The sequence below is a fragment of the Onychostoma macrolepis genome, chromosome 24, assembly GCF_012432095.1.
Source record: "Onychostoma macrolepis isolate SWU-2019 chromosome 24, ASM1243209v1, whole genome shotgun sequence".
Lineage (NCBI taxonomy): Eukaryota > Metazoa > Chordata > Actinopteri > Cypriniformes > Cyprinidae > Onychostoma > Onychostoma macrolepis.
The window spans coordinates 14953254-14973948 of record NC_081178.1 but is presented as its reverse complement, the minus strand read 5'-3'; the positions used below and the strand labels follow the sequence as shown (position 1 = coordinate 14973948).

The 20695-nt window shown below is 35.2% G+C and overlaps 1 protein-coding gene and 1 long non-coding RNA gene across 2 annotated transcripts; one reads left to right on the top strand and one right to left on the bottom strand.

Annotated features, from left to right (window-relative positions):
* Positions 1 to 474: 474 nt before the first annotated feature.
* LOC131533385 (uncharacterized) lies at positions 475 to 3541 on the bottom strand. The gene is made up of 3 exons (XR_009269094.1): positions 3318 to 3541; positions 1881 to 2766; positions 475 to 1261 (listed from the first exon to the last, which is right to left on the bottom strand). It is a non-coding gene; the product is annotated as an uncharacterized LOC131533385 (long non-coding RNA).
* Positions 3542 to 9638: 6097 nt separating this feature from the next.
* On the top strand, positions 9639 to 16727 carry LOC131533498 (suppressor of cytokine signaling 6). The gene is made up of 2 exons (XM_058765841.1): positions 9639 to 9986; positions 11879 to 16727. The coding sequence occupies exon 2, from the start codon at positions 12003 to 12005 to the stop codon at positions 13578 to 13580; it is 1578 nt and encodes a 525-aa protein (XP_058621824.1). The 5' UTR covers positions 9639 to 9986; positions 11879 to 12002; the 3' UTR covers positions 13581 to 16727.
* The last annotated feature ends 3968 nt before the right edge of the window (positions 16728 to 20695 follow it).

Sequence of the window (20695 nt, the reverse complement as noted above, 5' to 3'; positions counted from 1 at the left end):
ATGCAACCGCTTCATTTCACTCACATTACTTTTTCTTTTTTTTCCATAAAATAAAATGCCTAAATGGCTAAATCATTGCAACACTGTAAAACCGGATAAGTTAATAGAACTCAAAAAAATAGTTGAAACTGATTACATCGAAATTTTTAAGTTAAATTAACTCAAAAGAAACATAATTTAAGTAAATGTTACTAAGTCATTTTAACTGATAGTAACTTAAATCTTACAAGTTACTATAACAGTATTGATCAAGTTAATTTTACAAGGAGTTTTTGAGTTCACAGAACCAATTAAAATTAATTAAAGATGACTTCATTTTTTTTTGTTACATTACAATTAAGTTTACCGTCGTAAAAACATTATAGTTTTAATAAATAACTATACACCAACTATACTCATTCTGAAATAAAAAACAAAAATGGGTTAATACAGACAATTTAAATGCAAGTTACTCTTTTATTAAGCAACCACAAATCATTAAACAAAACATCAACATTAAATTGTTCAACATCAACTGGAAATACATTCTCCAAAACAGTGCAAGGTCCTTGAAAAATGAGCTGAGATAGTAACTGTCACTTTTAGAAGTGGACAATATGGATATCTGGATATCACTCAGCTGTAAACACTTCCCTAAAATAGGAACACTTCCAAAATTCACCTCTAACAGTAACTTTAGAAATATAAAAGTTATACAAGAATAGAATATACGAGAAAGATTTCAAAATAGAGCAATGTATTTTTTTTTTTTTAAACTGTCATTTCTATGAGTGGATGAACATGGTACTGTATATGGAATGTACACCATTCCAGAAAAACCAACTGAGAAAATGTTCTGAAAATTCAATACTAGAAAAAATAAAATACACAATTCACTAAAAGTGACAGAAGTGAAAGTTTAAATGAAATGTCAAATAAAGGAGTACCTTTGTTAAAACACTGAGGAAACTCTACTGACAAAAGTTCATTTTTAAGACTCAATGCTCTGGGTCTCCGCTTCCCATCCTCCAGACCCATCAAGACTTTCCGGGTAAAGTCAAATGTATTGTCCAACTCTTTTGGGGAACTTAGATCCAAGGCGTAAGTTAGTCCAAAAAGCATGACAAATGCATGAGCCAACATGGGGAAATCGTTAACTATGTTACCCAAAGTGCAACTTCAGTCTTCTCTGAGCAGAAGAACATGGCAACTGTTGAATTGTCACTAATGGAGAGAAGACGAAGTGATAAATCTTCAGCGTCTGGTTCATCATCAGATTGTTCTACCGGAAGACAAAAACAGAGTGATGTTACTCTAAACTTCCAAAGGCTGACTGCTAATAAATGACATGTATTTACATCTACTCCAAACCATTCTATCCCATACAATAACTACATTATAATTGATAGCCTATTTTCAAAACCTGCAATTAGAACTTGAATGACATCTGAATGGAAGGTGAGATTGTTGATTACTGAACAGTTTCAGGTTGCATTGATTTTCATAGTATTTTTTTCTATACTATGGAAGCCAGTTCAAACCAAAACGGTTTGGTTATCCAACAATCTCTCCTGCCATTCAGATGTCATTCAGGCTGTAGTTCCAGGTTTTGATTATATCCTTTATAATTGTAGTAATTCTTTGGTCTTCTGCAAAAGTGTAAATGAGGACTAGACAGCATTTTCATTTTTAGTGATCTCTCTCACAATTCTAAAGGTGATGATACACGGGGCAACATTTTTGAGCAATGTTGCTTGGGCACTTTCCCATTCAGAATGGGCAACAAATTTCTATCTGGATACTTTAGATCGGTCGTGTGCCCTGTGTCTCATTTTTTGCCCAGCAAAATTGCTCAAAAAGTTGCCCCGTGTATCATAGGCTTAAGCAACATGATCACTTACATCCCCCATCTTGAGAACGTTGGAGTCATCCTCAAGCAGATAGGCGGAGGGAGCACGGAGGACAGCAGCTCATCATGGACATCATTGACAGCAGCATGGATGTTAATATTTCCTTCAGAGTGAGAATTAGAGACTTGAGTATGAGAATCTTGATTTAACATGGAATCTAATCAGCATAGCCACACAATACTATGCGTCACCCTAAAACGTCTGTATATGTATAACAACACAACCGAAATCACTCAAAATCAACCCTATCAGCCATTAAGAAGAGTAACCACTCACCTGAAGTGTCACATATCCTGAAGAGCTGACTCAGTACTTCAGACACTTTTCCTGTCGGATCAACTTATTTCTGGTTCTTCAGGTTGACGTTTACTCACCCTTCAGCCAACCAAGATTTAAGCTACTTTCTTTCTTTAGTAGAACACTAAAGATGATTTTTAACTGAAGTCGTGTTCCTTGATGATTCATAAACTTCAAGTCAACAGGTGCCACCAATTTGTAAGTTTAAAAGCAGATACAGACAGCACATTATAACATTACACTGCTGTCTATGCAGGGTTAGAAAGCTCTCAGATTTCATCAAAAATATCTTAATTTGTGTTCTGAAGATGAACGAAGGTCTTACAGGTTTGGAACGACATGAGGCGGAGTAATTAATGACAGAATGTTCATTTTTAGGTGAACTATCCCTTTAAATATAAAACATTTTCAAGTGGGATAAGAAAAATATTTTTACCTGTGACTCCATTTTAAAGCAGGCCAGCAATTCAGGATCTCACCAATCTGTAGGTTCCAGTATCTCTATACAATGAATGCGTATTAAAATTAATAATTGGACATCAATATACCAAACTAAACTTCCAGCTGCTTCACTTTTATCCTGAAAAGAAACAGATTGAGAAGATAGTCAGGTTGTAATATTTTCTTTTTTTATATATATTTATACTGTATAATTTGCTCTTTAAAATGTTACATTTTAAGCAAGAACACAAATGCCTTAGGTAAATAACACAAGCTTTACTGGTATGGCTTGAGCCAACAACTTGAATACATATAACGTTAAATACCTGTCCTTACAAAAATGTACAACTCGTGGAACAAAGTAAATCAAATTATTGAGAAACCGTTTCAAACCTCTATGAAAATGATTTTACTTTATGTCCAGCAATGTGAGCCAGCCAATTAAATATACGAATCAAAACAACTTGTTACCCAAAAACTTTTTTAATGTGTGCACACTCAATGCAAAAAAACAGACTTTATATATAGAAATAAATCTAAATACAGTTGCTTCATCAATTCAATCGATTTTTGACCTTTAGTGAGGCGGGATAAAATGGTTCAAATAATTTGCAAATGCATAAAATACATCAACTGCTAAGACACTAAACACATTTAAAGAAATAATGCAAGGAACTTAGGTTAACTCACCAGTTGCGCGGGCAGCACGATGAAGAGAAGCTCATCACCGGCAGGTTCAGAAAACCGCATGCCGCGTTTCGCCACAAAGGTCCTCGCAGGCAACACCACAGCAAATTCCCGATCGAAAAATATCCCCTCCTACGTTATTTTTATAAAATACGAGCGAGTGTTGCAAACTTATTTTAAAAAATCCGAGGCGAGTCAGCGCAATAACAACATGGCGTCTTTTCAGCAGCTAGTTGAGGGCGGAGCACGTAAGCACGTGCGTGACGTCAGACGGGGTTGTACTAAAATGATTTGAGTACCCTGCCAAAAACAAATGAAAGCATTTGAGTGCTGTAAACTTAAAATTACATTTTTTCACTAATTACTCAAATAATTAGAGGCAAATGAATGTTTTTATGTCTTTTGAGTAATTACAACCCAATTCCTTTATGAAAGATTTACTATTTGGTCTTACAGTGAATTAGAGGCATAATAATAATAGTAAACATCCAGTACAATCTGAATTTAAAAACCACACACATTTCTAGTTTTAGTTCTAGTAGCATCCATAAAAGGTGGCAAAAAAAGCTGAAAAAATATCTAAAGGGCTGAAGTAAAAACATAAAGTGACATAACATGCCTCATGCTTTTACAATGCATACTTTAACATTACACAACCAGGCCATCATCATTACATAAGGACACTAATTCAAACCGTTTGCACAACATCCAGAGTTCTTCAAAGCACATTTACACCCAAATGACCCAAAAAGCATAAGCTCAGTTTAAAGACAAAGAGCAAGCCATGTTTTGCATGCTTAAGTAAATATCATTGGTGTTTTCTTTGCATACATTAATTGCATTCTGCTCTAGTCGTATGTGGCTGACTCATTACATTCAGTGCGGCTCCAGCTGTTTCAGGTGTAATTAATGCAAACTCTCTCAGACCCTTTAAGGACTCTCCATGTGGAGCGAGCAGAGGTTTTGAAGGACTAGCTCGCGGATCGCCTTTCCTGCATGCTAATGCATCCAGAGCATGCACTTGTTGACTTGAAAGGAAAAGAGGGCATACGCTAAAGAGGTAAACATGATCAATCCAATAAATGACCCCCGACCGGAGAGCAAGAGCCGCACCAAATAATCTCAGACAACAAAAACCCAAGTGGTCCCACTGGTACCATCACTGTCTGACATGTCTGTAATACACGTCTTCCGCTCCACTGCAAGTGTTGAAGATATTAGGGTGGGCACCGAGGGACCTCTGACAACCGCCCCCCTAGCGAAAACAGTCAAGCTGAAGGACTAAATCAATGTGAGAGATGCTGCAGACATATTGAGCAAATAATTTCTGGCTCATGCAGCTTTCATACAAGATAGGAAGAATCATATGCAATATGACAAATGATAATCTCCTGATTTAAAAGACAGAAAAAGCATGCAATGTAAAGAAACCCTGTTTATCTTTATATAAAGATTCTGGTTTGTCTTCTAAAACCCCTTTATAAGCATGACTGTGCTCTTTTAACAAATCAGGTTTTCTCCTCCTCTCTGCATATAGTGTGGTTCAGTTTGATAAGCTCTAATAGGGGCATGTAATTAGACTCTTTGCATAGAGGCTGTCTCTGCACAAAGAGCTCCGGCAGGTTCACCACCGCATTTTATTAACTTGACAGTTTAACTTTAAGGGTGGGAAAAAACAGCATCCCAGAGTAAGGCTCAAATTAGCCCAACAGCAGTAAACACAATTACCCACTTTAAAACAATACTGACACTAATTAGGCCACCAATGAATTACTTTAAAGTTCATGCTTTATCTCAAATAACACCGCAACGCGTAGGAAAAAAAAACAAAAAAGAAGATAGCGACCTGACAAAATATTCATAAATTACATTAGTTTCGAAAAATAATATAAATATATGTATGTGTTTATTTGTTTTCATTATTAAGCATATTTAATATCCACTACCATTTCAGAATATATATATATATATATATATATATATATATATATATATATATATATATATATATATAAATAAAATTCAAGCCACATGAAAAACTGTGTTGATCTGAGAGTTAATAATTTTAATAATAATAATAATAATAATAATAATAATATCATATTATCAGGTTAAACTGCAACTAAAGGACACAACACAATTTAAACTTGTTTATAAGTGGTTTTGTTAATTCAAGCTGCAACCTTGTATTTCTATCTATCTATCTATCTATCTATCTATCTACTGTATATATATACATATATACACAAATCTGACACTTGTGAAAATGCACTCAAGAAAAATCTGATACTCCTGAAAATGTTTTGCATTCAGCATAAATAAATTTGACTGAAAAATTAGCAGGAATTAAAATGAATAAATTATAGATAAAGGGAAAAACATATGAAAGTTTGACACAAAGTCATATGTGATTAGATTTGAAGCAGATGTGTACAATGAATGAATGAATGAATGAACAAACAATGAACGAATGAATGAATGAATTAAAACACTCTGACACCCTCCACTTGCATATTTCATATAATACATTAATAATAGACTTTTAATTTCAGATAACACACTTTTTCATAAACACTTTAATATACACTGTAAAAAAATCCAATTAACAAAATGTTGGAAGGGCAAAAATATTTAAGTTGAACTAATTTTATTGCTTGGGCTTAGTTGAGAAGACATATTATATTAGGTCTGCACAAATATATATTAAAAACATTAAATGAATGGTTATTTTCAAATCCAGTCAACATTCAGAACGCAGAATGTTGACACAGCGTTTCTGGTCTCGTGAAGGCTCTTTGGAAGAGAAGTTCGTCGAATCGTTTCACAAGGCTGTTCAAAGCGTCTCAGTCAGTTCCCTAGGTAGTGAATCACTAGATAGTGAACACGAGATCCTGCACTGGGGAAGACTGTGGCTCAGTGAACACTACAACTGATCAATCAATTTGTAAAACCTCACCACTGGTATTTATCAACAACAGGCAGAACTGTTATATTTTGATATTATTTTTATGCTATTTGAGGTAACTTAGCCCTATAATATGAAATGTACATGTTCTATTACTAATCCAGTCAGCATCAATGCTCCCTGTTGTGCAATGGATTGTGGAATGGATTTGTACCAAAAAAAAAGGTTGCAACTTCTGTTTCATCACACATTTAATTAACTGATATTGATACATTGTAAATGATTTAAAAGGCATCATTTCATTTTTTTTAACTTAGAATTTATTTATTTTTCTCCATCAGGGTGTAGCCAAAGGTTTCATTGGTGCTTTGTCATCGTTGCAAGATTTCAGATGCTGGCCAGTCAGTTCTCCCAGGCACCAAACACTGGCTTGTGACCAGACCACTCCACTGCAATTACATACTGTGTGTACTTTCAAGACTAGGAGTTTATTGTTTTTATTCCAGGTAATATGTGTAAATGTTTAGAGTTTTTACTACAATTATAATGTGCTTTACTGTTCTCAGTGGCATCTACGCTAATATTAGTCTGTTTCATTCTTACACTGAGGTGAATGTAGCCACCCAGATCCAGTCCGTATCCAGACCAGATGGTGGATCAGCACCTAGAGACAACCTCGATGGCCCTAAATGTCAGCAGAGACCATGTCAGCTAGATGAGCTCCAGAGACAGATCCCCTCCGAAGACCTCGTTGGCCATCGGGACAAGACCACAAGAACCAGACAAGTCCTCTGCTCAATCTGATCTGTGTTGCAGCCTAGAATTAAACCACGCCATGCTGGTTTCGAATGGCAGAGGAGAACTGCCCCCTGACTGTGCCTGGTTGCTCCCAAGGTTTTCTACTCAATTTCTGTAACCGATGGAGTTTTGGGTCCCTGCCGCTGTCGCCTTTGGCTTGCTTAGTTGAGGACGCTTGGCTGATTGCACAGACATTATTGGAAGAGAGCTGATGTCAACACCGAATCACCAATGAACTGACTTTAACTGGAAAAATGACTTGTTAATGTCCTCTTGCATTATTGACAAACTATTTTCCTGTTTGACTCTGTAAAGCTGCTTTGACACAATCAGTATTGTATAAAGCGCTATGTAAATAAAGGTGACTTGATTTGATTTTATATACTGTAACACTTACATTTATGTACTTTAACACCTGGTTCATTTTTTTTTTTTTTTTTTTTACTTCTGCCTCATTTTAAAGATGTAATTGTGAACAGTAATAATATTTGTAAATGTTTGTTTGCCAACATTTTGTTTAGCTTGTTTAGTTTTTTCTTAGTTCATTTTGCAGTTGTATTACAGATGTAATGCTTGTCAACTGGAGCTTTAAAGGGATAGTTCACCCAAAAATGAAAATTTGCAGTTAATTTACTGACTGTCAGGCCATCCAAGGATGTAGGTGACTTTTTTTTTCTTCATTCCTGTATGTTTAGTTTGTATGAAAAATGTTATAAATGGAGATTATTAAATAAAGGCTATTATGTGTTGTAAAGTGTGTGTTTTTAGTGATTGATAAACACCAGTTAATCATTTTTAATAATTTTGTTAAACTATAAAAATATATGCTTATGTTTTTCCCCAGCAATTTCTTATGATGCCCAAATAATAAATCTTAGTTGAGGTAACATATAAAACACATAGAGTAAACGGTTAAATTTTAATTTACACAACTTTCTGTAGTCTTCTGAATGTTTGACCAATTAAAACATTTTAGTTGAATGGACTATAAAACTAGTTCAGTAAAGGTTGAGCCAACTAAATAACAATTCAGATAACACTTTGAAGTCAGAAATTGACTGAACGTAAAATTTCTGTGGAACTAGTTACTAAATAATAATTAGTTGAAACTGCTTGAAATCTTTTACAGTGTAAGGTATGAAATATTCTCTTGCACTCAAAGTCTCAAACCTTGTCAAGTCGTCAAGTCATATTATGTGATGGCTTGCACACCAAATGTGAATTTACATGTATAAAATAAAATATAACAACCTTTCCCATGGAGTTTTGTCCTCTGTAGAGGACATTATACTCTGAGACGTTACATGTCACAGTTTTAAGTCTGGACGTCCTGTACAGAGCACATTCAGGGCTTTTCAGAGATAACCCAAATGATTGGATGTTTCACCATGACAACTCCCTCTCCTTGGTCTTTAAAAATGGCTGACATTAATTTAGTGATCAAGTGTAACCACCTATGGAAATATGATAATATTTTGTAATTATCATTTAAATCTGACTAATTGTCAAATTGTTTGTCATAAATCAACATCTCAGGAAAATGTTATGGGGTTTCAAATCAAAATATGACCTTCTGTTATGAAACAGGACATCGATTTCATACATGTCCACTGCAGAGGACACCAGGAGTTAAATCATGTTTATTACACATTTTAGGAGACACAACAAATGAATAGAGAAAAAATTATATATCAATATTCCTATTAAATATTAGATATTATTATGAAAATCTTGCTAATTAGTACTCCCATTATTGCACTTATTTGTTCATTCTACTGTAAAAAGTGATAAGTTGACCTAACTTTAAAAAACTGAGGAAACCCATTGCCTTAAAATTATTAAGTAAATAATAATAATAATAATAAAAAATTAAGTGAACTTGACAATTCACTTAACTTATTTTTTTAAATTATTATTTACTTAATAATTTTAAGGCAACGGGGTTCCTCACACTGTAAAAAGTGATAAGTTGACTTAACTTAAAAAAATTGAGGAAACCCGTTGCCTTAAAATGACTAAGTACCGTAAATAACAACTTTTTAAAAAAGTTAAGTGAACTTGACAATTCAGTTAACTTATTTTTTAATTATTATTTACTTAATAATTTTAAGGCAACGGGTTTCCTCATTAAGTTAAGCCAACTTATCACTTTTTAGAGTGTATGTTGACCCCAAAACACATTAATATGCAAATTAAATGCAGTTTATAGATACATTGTATGTATGTATATGGAAAAACTAGTTTATGGCCATTTTACACACATTTTGCATACAAGAAAATGTTTTTTTTCAATGAAAACTTGATTTGTGATTAAAACAAAAAATCCCCCTGTTTTTACATTTTCATGTCTATTCATGTCTTTTTATTTTTTTAAAATCAGGACTTTTTAAAGTTCCGATGTCCTCTACAGAGATATGGTACATATCCTACTTAAGTTGTCGAAATATTACTATGTTATATAGTATATATCATGGTTTGCTGTCCAACAACTGTGAATTTACGTATTCATATTGGCTATTTCACGTATAAATAAATACAAAAATAAATCCCAGTCCAGACGTCCTCCCTCTTGTTATCCTTTCAGAGTCTTTTCCCATAATGCAACAGTCAACAAAGGAAGAGGGAGAGAAACGGGCTGTAGCCAAAGTGGCTAGCTAGCACAAAAAAGAGGAAGAGAGAAATGGGGAATGTTTCTCTCATCTAACGGGCAAATACAGCTGAGGAAAAAACAGCCTCAGCTCTTCACGTGCATGAGATGATGACAGACCATGAGCAGTGGGTGTTTATGTAGTTAAGCAGCTCTTGTTCGTGCGAGGGAGCTGTTGCTGGATTAGTTTAGCAGCTAATTTAGCAGTCTGTTATTAGCAATCTAATGCTAAATGCAACCCTTGTCGTCAGATTTACAGACACGTTCGACCCAGATCCATCTTTCTGAAACAGGAAAGGGGGATTCAGCTCTATTTAAAGTGGTAAGTGGACATAATTTGTTGTATGTACGTTAATATTTACACTCTCTATTTGTGTCGAACACGATGAAGGTCCCGTAGCTTGCTAGCTAAGTCAGGGCCTGTTCATTTTGCGAGACAAAGTTGCAGAGTTTGATGTGACAGTCCAAACTTAAAAGCATATTATAATTGACTAATCTTCGCATTTTTTTTTTTTTTTTTTTTTTAAGTTATGTGTTGCTTCATGATTATTGAGTTAGATACAGTCGTATCATATTCAAGCTAAATGTGTTGATATAAAGGCCTGTCTCAGTTCTTCAGTGAGCTGCTGTTTTTGAGGAACACCATGAACGATTATAAGTAAATGCATTCAAAGCAATACTTTTTGGGTTTAAATTTTGTGAATGACGTGTTTGTAAACTGATCTAGGTTAGCCTTTGAGATTGCACCTGTGTTGATTTGAACATAGTAAAATACAAGTCAAATAATAAACATTAAATGTCAGACCTGACAGTTTTGTAGCATTATATATAATATTTTAAATCCTTGTCACTAATATATTATGTTACACATGTTTGAAATGTTAACTTGGACTCATCTGACAGCCTACCTTGACCATTTTTCAAAGTAAATGTGTGAAAAGTGCGAACCAGTAGTAAACATGTACTAATTGTGTATTTGTGAATGTAAGCATGATTAATAAATGTGGCCCTGGACGACAAAACCAGTCTTAAGTGTCAATTTTTCGAAATTGAGATTTAGACATCATCTGAAGGCTTGAATAAATAAGCTTTTCGTTGATGTATGGTTTGTTAGGATCTGACAATATTTGGCTGAGATACAACTATTTGAAAATCTGGAATAGGTGCAAAAAAATCAAAATACTGAGAAAAACGCCTTTAAAGTTGTCCAAATGAAGTTCTTAGCAATACATATTACTAATCAAAAATTAAGTTTTGATACATTTACGGTAAGACATTTACTAAATATCTTCATGGAACATGATCTTTACTTAATATCCTAATGATTTTTGGCATAAAAGAAAAATGGATAATTTTGACCCATACAATGTATTTTTGGCTATTGCTACAAATATACCCCAGCGACTTAAGACTGGTTTTGTGGTCCAGGGTCACAAATGTGATTTGTGGAATTGGCAGTGCAAACTGGATACATTAAAAACTAGGTAATGATTATCTAGTTAAATGTAAGTATTTGTAGCTTTGTTTGGTTCTCATGGTCATGGAAATTCTACAATTTTCAGATAATATTGAAATCAATTTTCAGGCCTTTTAAGAAGGAAAGAAACTGAAAATATGAAGTTGTGAAATAAAAAGGAAGTAAACACTAACTAATAGTGCACTCAGCAATCTGGTCCAGGAATCATATTTCTCAAATAAAGACAAGGCAATGCTAATTCTACATACAATACACAGAATGTGATATAAATATGACAGCAGGAAACTGGATATAGCTCAGCATAGTGCAAAGTTGCTCACTCTAACTCTCCACATTTAATTCGCACAAACATACTGTCACACACAGACACGCATACATTTTTATACAGAATGCAATGCACTCTTTAGCTGGATTTTACAAAATCTGCAAGGTTTATGGGTCTAAATGCAGATTTTCTGAATGTTAGAAGTTTTAAACTTGTAGCATTTGCTTGTGACATAATGAAGATGGAAAATGGGAATCCTGTGCGTCTGCACTTTGGCTGTGGTCAAAATAGTCAAGTCCCACTCTTGACACTTATCAGCCACACACACACAAAAAAAAATCCAAACACTGGCCGATATATCAGATGACTTGAAAAGTCATGATAAATCAAAAAGAGTAAGAACTATGCATGTTTTTTTTTTTTTTTTTTGTTATTTCACTTTTTATATGAAGTCTTCTCTCACCTTTTGCAGATGATGAAGGCTTTGGCGTTCACATGATTGACATTTCCCAGTCACATGGCCAGACTCTGCGGTTAGCATCCTTCGGTCAGCAGATAGGACCGTCCCATGCCCTCACCTGACTGGGTGTACAAGGATGAAGAAGATCAGTCTGAAGACGATCAGAAAGTCACTTAACATAAAGGGCAAAGAAGATGGGGATTTTGTCATGCTCCAGCAGCCATCTTTAGCGGCCGAGTTCACCAAGGATGACTCTCTCTTTGGAGGCTGTTACACCAAAGGGCTGGTAGGTTGCGATCTTAATGGGGAGGATGAGAAGGGTCATAAGAACCGATCGAAGAGCGAAAGTCTTATGGGCACTCTAAAGAGGAGACTGTCTACCAAACAGAAAGCGAAAGTCAAAGGAGGCCCCACCACGGTGGGCTCTGGAGATGATGACGACACCTTCTCTTCCTCGTCGGTCCCGATAAGCTTTAATGAAGTCAAAGCCCAGCGGCCCTTAAGATCCTCGTCCCTCCGAAGCCATCATTACAGCCCTTCTCCATGGCCTTTCCGGCCAGTCGTCTCTGAAGAGGCTTGTATCAAGATGGAGGTGAAAGTCAAAGCTATGGTCCACTCCCCCAATCCCAGTCCCTCCCTCAATGGCATCAGAAAGGAGTTCCATGACATCCAATTAGAAGGTCTGTTCCAGGATCAGAGCGAGTCTCTGAAGGACATGGATACTCAGAGTGGCAACTTGCATTTGAACATTGAGGATCATGTGCCTATTGGACTCACACCTCAGGACTACATCCAGTACACAATGCCTTTAGATGAGGGAATGTACCCAGATTCATCCCAATCCTTCTGCTTGGATGGTCCCTCGCCAATGGAAGTGGTCGATCAGGTTGAATCTAGCTCGTTGCACGTGGATCAGGGCCCAGATGACCACGATCTCATGCCATCGGACATTCTCATGGAGCAGGCAGTGAACGGACACCTTCCTGGTACTCCAGCGATGGTCCTTTCCAACTCCAGAGCCGACACACCATTATTTTCTCCCTCCCTGTCACCTCTTTCCAACAATGATATTCCAAGGACCCTCTCCGGGTTCAGTGGTGCAGACTCTCATGTTGTCGAGAGAGTGAGGCACCACCTGAACTTTGACCCCAGTTCCGCTCCCGGTGTTAGCAGGGTGTACGATTCTTTCCAAAGCAGCGGACCCATGGTTGTAACAAGCCTTACAGAGGAACTTAAAAAACTGGCCAAGCAGGGTTGGTACTGGGGACCTATAACTCGATGGGAGGCTGAGGAGAAGCTCATCAACCTTCCAGACGGCTCTTTTTTGGTGAGGGACAGTTCAGACGATCGCTATCTCCTCAGCCTAAGCTTTCGGTCACAGGGAAAGACGCTTCACACCAGGATCGAACATTCGAACGGTAGATTCAGCTTTTACGAGCAGCCAGACGTAGAAGGTCACACTTCCATCGTAGATCTCATCGAGCACTCTATAAAAGACTCTGAAAATGGCGCATTCTGTTACTCCAGATCCCGTCTACCGGGGTCCGCCACGTACCCCGTTCGCTTGACCAATCCCGTTTCGCGGTTCATGCAAGTCCGTTCCCTGCAATATCTTTGCCGCTTTGTTATCCGACAGTACACGCGGATAGATTTGATTCAGAAACTGCCTTTACCAAACAAAATGAAAGATTATTTGCAGGAGAAGCACTACTGAACGGATTGTAGTGGGATATGGTAGTAAATTGCACTTTTTGTTGAGTGGCGCGTTCTTAAAACAGTTTACATATATGGAGGTCAGGTGATCAGCTGCGTAGGTTGACTATCCGATCTTCCCACAGATATATGCGGTTAATTTGTTGTTGCTCAGATTCAGTGTTTTACATTTTGCAGGTCTTTTCGGAGCAACGTGGTAACTCTAGAAACTATTTAGGATTGGGATGCCATGCCTAATACACATATTCATTGTTTATATGAATATGTTTTGCAGTAATGCTAATACTCTTATCAAAGCTTGGATTTGAGGATTGGATGTTGCATTAATGTGCTTCATTCATCAATAGTTTTGCTGTAGTGTAAAGGTGTGGTCACATTGGCAAAATTTCTGCAAAAATTCGCGAGCAAAAGAGTTCTATTTTCAACAGTGAAGCACAGCTAAAATAGAAATCATCTTTCTGTTGGTCAATGTGGCGAATCTGTTGTGAAATTTGCGTCAGGAAATCTTGCGCAACTTGCGTGAAATTCCCAATCGTGTCGATTTCTATTGAAACGACTGGGTTTTCGCTCATGAAAATTCTCTGAACAATGATGAATGTGATCGCACCTTTACAGCGAATTTGTTTTTCTCTGGAAATATGATGTCAGCCATGTTTTTGGCAGGTTTTGATAGTTTTCCTTCTACAAATCGGTACTTTTAATGAAACTTGCGAATATGCTGGATGACTGAATTTTGATGGAATACAGTTATCACGTCGAATGCGTCAAAGTTCGACAGACAACTTTTGTAAGAGAATAATTATTTATTTAGGATTAATGTTCTACATTTATTAGAGGTTAACAGTAAAACATTTACTCGACACTTAGACTTTTGTAGATCTGTGCAACAACAAATTCGGTTCAGTCAGGTATGAGAAGGCCACAAAAGAAAGGACTGTGAATCACATCCAAAACAAATGTTATAGAAGAATTCATGCAGAATGCCACGAATCTGTGATGTTATACAAAAAAGGGAGCAGGTAGAGAACAAAAGAGGTTTTGTTTTTTATTTATGTTGTATAGTGTGGTTCATACAGTATTCTGTTCTGTCTAAATCATTTTTGGCTCATGTACATTAAGCAAAGGTTTATTATGGTTCATGAGCATCTTATTTGTCTTTTATAAACACCATTTTAAGCATTTCATATTCTAGCGCTGGAATGATTGCCGTCACTCGTTGTTGTTGCTCTGGTTGAGAGAAGAAAATAATGCTAGGAATTGGTGACAAGCTACCCAAAACCTAAAAGCACAGTTTTATATTCGCTTGTTTATACTTGAACCATGAGCAAACTTTCAATTAATCTGCAAGTATCCCAAAGGAATTATGCATTCATAAATATGGGAGATTTTTTTGCCCTTTGCCGAACGACAGAAGGCTTTCCTTACCCTCTGTCCTCCATAATAGCAGCATGTCAGCCTGTCAATATTTCATAAACTCTGCTTCAAGCCAAAAATGTTGCATTCAGACATTTGAGAATTTATACATTGTTGTCCGTTTAGTTTTTCCCACACCGCCTATCCTCATCAGAAAGGGAACTATCTGTTGCTTTTCTTTTGTTTAAGAAGACTTCAGATAGGAAAAATTGGATGCTCGTGTTTTGTGAGAGTTGGTGGTTTTTGCGCATTACTTAAGTGATGCTGCCTGGGATAAATATGTCATGAATTGGTTCAGTTGGCGCTGCTTGGCTTTGGACTACATTGGGATAATCAGCAAACAGGGGAGCTTATAAATGTCTCTTTAGCTGGCATGTTGAATGTGTGTGAATCAGAGCCAGAACTTTCTATTTGCGGTTTCGCACCACACATGGTCTAAGGCTTTTAAGGGCCTTTTTTAAAAAGTGCCAACTGGCGTTCACAGAAACCGGTGAACAATGCCGCAGAAAGTATTCGTGAGACACCTTGGGGAGACTTTGAAGGTTAGCTGTCAAATAAACACAGTTTGCCATCTTTAATATTCATTAGTGAAAACATAACCCATAGAGTTCATTCCTTCGGTGAAAAATGTGTTTGTTTTGCGTAATGCGTATGAGGGAACAGTTTGAGATGGAAATTGCTCCTTAACACACCCGGAAACTTACTTTAAATGCTGTATCTGTGTGTTTTGGTAAAGAATATGATGTTCATGTTTATTTGTTGTATTTGAATGGGCAAAGCTGCCATTTTCCAATTAAATGAAGGGTTGTTGGATGTCAGAATCAACTAAATTGTGTGTGTTTGAGAGTGTGGTTGAGTAAGCAACAAAAAGAGGAATGTTTTAGGCAAGGCACAAGATTTTCAATTCGTTGAAAACGCGTTTACCAGAATGTGGAAGTCGATTAATGCAAAAAATAAATGTGAACTGAAGTGACCCGCAATGTACATTTGAATTTCCTTTTGTTCATTTTTAATTTTTTTAATTTCCAGATGTGTGGCGTAATTAGATAAACACTGAAAATGTTCAGTGTGTGTGTGAGCATATGTTTTAAAAGAAGCAAAGTTGCCGGGACTCCATCATGTTCAATATCATTTTCATGACCTTGTATGTATGCCGTTGGATGTCGCTTGTTCAGATTGCTGAAGTATTTTGAACCGATGACAGTTGAGCACTTAAGAAGCTTTACTGAAATATCTATTTTTCTGATCCATGTTTTGTTGTCCTTGTGCTGCGAATGAAGGTGAATGTTTACATGATGTATTTAGTACAGATTAGTTTCTTTGTTTATATCTCTTGGTACAATTTTACAAACGTATTTCTTTAATGTGTCATACACATTTGTGCTGCTTTACGATTATGATTGCCTTTTTAATTACAAAACGGGGGAGATAGAATGTCACCTAGATATAGGCCTATGTATTCACAATGACTTTGGTATACTCTTGAGAAAAAGTCAGATGCAAAAATTGTAGTCAATGTTTTTAGTTAGTGATGATAATGCTCTGAATTCAGTCCTTTTTGTCCAAAAGGGTCTGCTCACTCCAGTTTACATGGTCAGTTTTCCAAAGTCAGTTCTTGTTTGTTGTTAATTTGAATTAATGAAAGTACCAATAGTGTTTTCTTGCACATTTGGATACAGTTAAACATTTTTGTATCTGCTGGTATAAATTATGAATAAAAAGTTATTCAAAGCTTTGTTCTGTACTGTCTTTTCGTTCGTTCATTCTTTCTTTCTTAATATTAATTCATTTAAATATTAATTTAGATGTTTCTGTAGATACCTATGTAGATGTATATTTCCTTATGTAGGTATTTAAATATATTTATGTTGATATTCAGGTACTTAAACAGGTATTTATTTAGATTTTTATTCAGATATGAAGATATTCTTTTAGATGTTTATTTTATTATTATTATTATTATGTTTTCGGTATTTCAGATATTGAGATGTAGATATTAATTTAGATACTTATGTGTAGATTTCCATATTTATGTAGATGTTTAATTTACTTATGTATTTATGTTGGCATTTAAACAGGTATTTAGATATTTATTTAGATGTTTTTGATGTTTAGGTATTTCAGTGAATATGTAGATGTTAAATCGGATACTTGTGTAGATATTTAGATATTTATGTAGATATTTATAGATAGTTATTTAGAAGTTATATATATATATATATATATAATGTAGATATTTAGGTACTTAAAACGGATTTATTTAGGTTTTGGATATGAAGATATTTATTTAGATGTTTATTTTTTATTTATGTAGATATTTATAGATACTTATTTAGAAGTTTATTTAGATATGTACGTATATGTACACTGTAAAAAGTGATAAGTTGACTTGACTTAAAAAATTGAGGAAACCTGTTGCCTTAACTTTTAAGTAAATGATAATTTTAAAAATAAGTTAATTGAATTGTCAAGTTCACTTAACTTTTTATTTATTTTTTATTTTTATAGTGGTGGGCGTTATCGGCGTTAACGTGCTGCGTTAACGTGAGACTCTTATCGGGCGATAAAAAATATCGCCGTTAATCTATTCTCAAAGTTGGGTTGGGAGCTGGGTCTATACTACGCAAGCTATGATGACTTTCACCTGATATTTTAGCGGATGTATACCTAGCCGAATTGCACTGTAGGGGGCGAGCAGTCTTGAACCTGTGTGTATGCGTGCTAACATGGATGCAGCTATGAAGCCGCGGGTTTGCTTCAGGAAAATTTATTTTTAAGAAGCTTCCCAATGGAAATCGGCAAGTCATTTCTGTCTCTCGTTACATGGTCGCGCTCTCTGTATCGCGCGCACAGCGGAGTTCCGCCTCGGTTCGCACACACACACACACACACAAAGAAACAAACGTAAGCGCACACACAAGTGAGCACACTCCCACTCCTATTTGTAAATATTAAGCCGCAAAACGTCTATTTAAATATGACTTCTGTGTGTCTCTGTGTTAATGTATGGCGCAAGACGCGCGGGTTTGTTTACTCATACAGAAGCCCGCGCGACGCTTGCGGTGATATTAACGTCTGTCGTCTCACTAAATGAGGACATAAATACATGAACAACATCTCCAGAACTGCTCTGAGAGTCACTTCATGAGCATTCGAGCGTTTCATTTGAGAAAAACTATCCTCATGGCAACCCGTCAAAATAAAAGTTTGGTTTCACTTGAAGACATTGGGCAGAACGTAATAGGCTACTACTACTAAAACTATTAAAACCTTATCTTTAAGGAATAATCATACAATGTCTTCAATGTTATTATCAATATTAAATTCTTGATGACTGCTAGTTGTTTACTTATCTACTTGGCAGAATTCAAATGAGCCATTTTAATCTAGATTAATCTAGATTAATTCCAAGATTACAGTGAGATTAAAAAAATTAATCTATGCCCACCACTAATTTTTTATTATGTACTTAATTTTAAGGCAACGGGTTTCCTCAATTTTTTTTAAGTTGAGTCAACTTTCACTTTTTACAGTTTAGATACTTCTGTAGATGTTTATTCACTTATGTTGGTATTTATTTAGATATTTTGAATGTTCAGTTATTTTGATATAGATATTTAGATACTTAAGCTTTAGATACTTATACAATTTGTTGTATATTTATTCAGATATGAAGATCAAATCAAAAGTTAATCAAAGTTGTCCTAAGACAAGAACGCATTTGGGTTTTAGGACAATTTTGATGAAAGGTTTTGATCCACTTCAAATGTTGACTAGTGTATGCATATATATGTATATTTATTTATTTAAATAAAGATCTACGTATATGGTTGACAATTGCTTTTTGGCCTTTTTTGCCAACTTTTGTCAGACATACAGTATTTGGGGTGTATTTGTATTGTTTGGGTTCCTAATGACAAAAATACAGACTATGCTTATAGTTCTTGTCTTTAAACTCTAAAGGAACAGAAATATTTTTTTTCTTTTTCTGGGTGCAAGATGTTTTATTCATGGTAAGGTGGTGATAAGTTGTCACACTAGGATGCCACCCTCATGAAATAGCACGTCCTTTTAAATGTGCTGAACTGAGTGAGTCAAACTTTCAGTGTGAAAGAAGAGTAGGTTTGTTTTGATATTCAGTTCTGTTTCGGGAAATAATTGGTGTTATGGATCCGTAATATTGTGTTTTTAAAGCCTCCGTCTGTTATCCACCCATTGTTTAGGTAAGAACTTCTTCCACGTTGTTCAATACGTTTTTCCCATACTGTTGGGTCAATTTTTTTTCCTGAGTTAAAAAATTGATGACTGACTTCATTAGCTATATGCTGTTGAGAAGCCTAAATTAAATCTGAATAGCTCCATAGATTTGCTAGTGTTACGTCAGTTTCAATTAGAGAGAAATCGCTGTTCGGTTTGTTTTTTAGTGGGAGTGTTTCTTTCTCTCGTAAGTCATCAATCAAATGTCTTATTTCTTAGATTTATGACTTAGCCTTGCCATCTGGTCCTCTGCATGAAGTTCCATTTGTCAGCGGATGATGAAGACAACTCAAATTACCCAGTGAACACAGCTATGGCTTTAAAATGGTGTGGCAGAAGGAACTTTGTGGGTCTGCAGCATAATGATGAGACCCAAAGTGCCTACTGGCACCAGATGTTTTTATTTGTGGGGTACTAAAGGTTCACTTTTGAGAGCAGTCTGTGATCCAATGCCAAAGGTCTAATCACCGCTGAAGCTATGGGTAACCTGCACTCATGACTTATTTACAGAGCATAATTAATTAATCAATTAATGGCTTTTTACATTTTTACTTTGGTGGCAATGAGGTGGTTCTGGGTTACTGCCAGTTTGTTTATTATTTAATGTTTCATTTTGTTTCTGTGTCAGTTTTTATTGTGTTCGATGCTTTGTAGATGAATCGTTATTTTGATGTTGGTCACTAATCAATAAAAATTAATCAAATTAAAATTCTATGCTATTTTTTAAATATTTAAATAAATTCAAGATAAAACAATAAGAACTAAAATCAGTGATTTGAAATGCTACAAGTGAATTTAGACATTGCAACATTATATTTAAAATGGATTTTGGAAAAAAAAAGAAAAGATTAATTATGATATATGCTTGTTACATTTAACAATAGTGAAAGAAATGGTGTAAAATTTACTTATAACAATTTTCACTCAGAAATTTGACAAATACACATTAAATGTGAAATTTTGAAATAGTAATTTTTTTTTTTTAACTGTAATAATATGCTTTATTTACAAATGAGAGATGAAAAATAAGCATGATCAATTAAATGTACAATATTTTTAGATGCACACTGAAAAACATTTGGCATAGAAACAATTTTCACTTTGAAATTGATAGTAAATTTCATGAATAATTACAAATAAATGGCAAGTAACACTATGAAACATACAATTTTGTAATAGAAAGAATGAAATAGTATTTTCTTGTCAAATGCACTCCAATGATGTTTATTTACAACATCAAAAAAACAACAACAACAACAAAAAACGGTAGGTGTCCCATTTTGAATGCCTCTAAACAATATTTTAGTTAGAATTTACATTCTATATTTTTACTGGATATTCTGAGTTGTTTTTAGCATGTTGCTATACTGTTGCTAGGATGTTCTGGGTAGTTGCTAGGTGATTGCATATCAAAAGAGCACATCTATTCAGATTTGAGTTTCTTTT

Bases quoted from the DNA above. Each gene is read 5' to 3' on its own strand.
- LOC131533498 (XM_058765841.1), top strand. From the start codon at position 12,003: ATGAAGAAGATCAGTCTGAAGACGATCAGAAAGTCACTTAACATAAAG.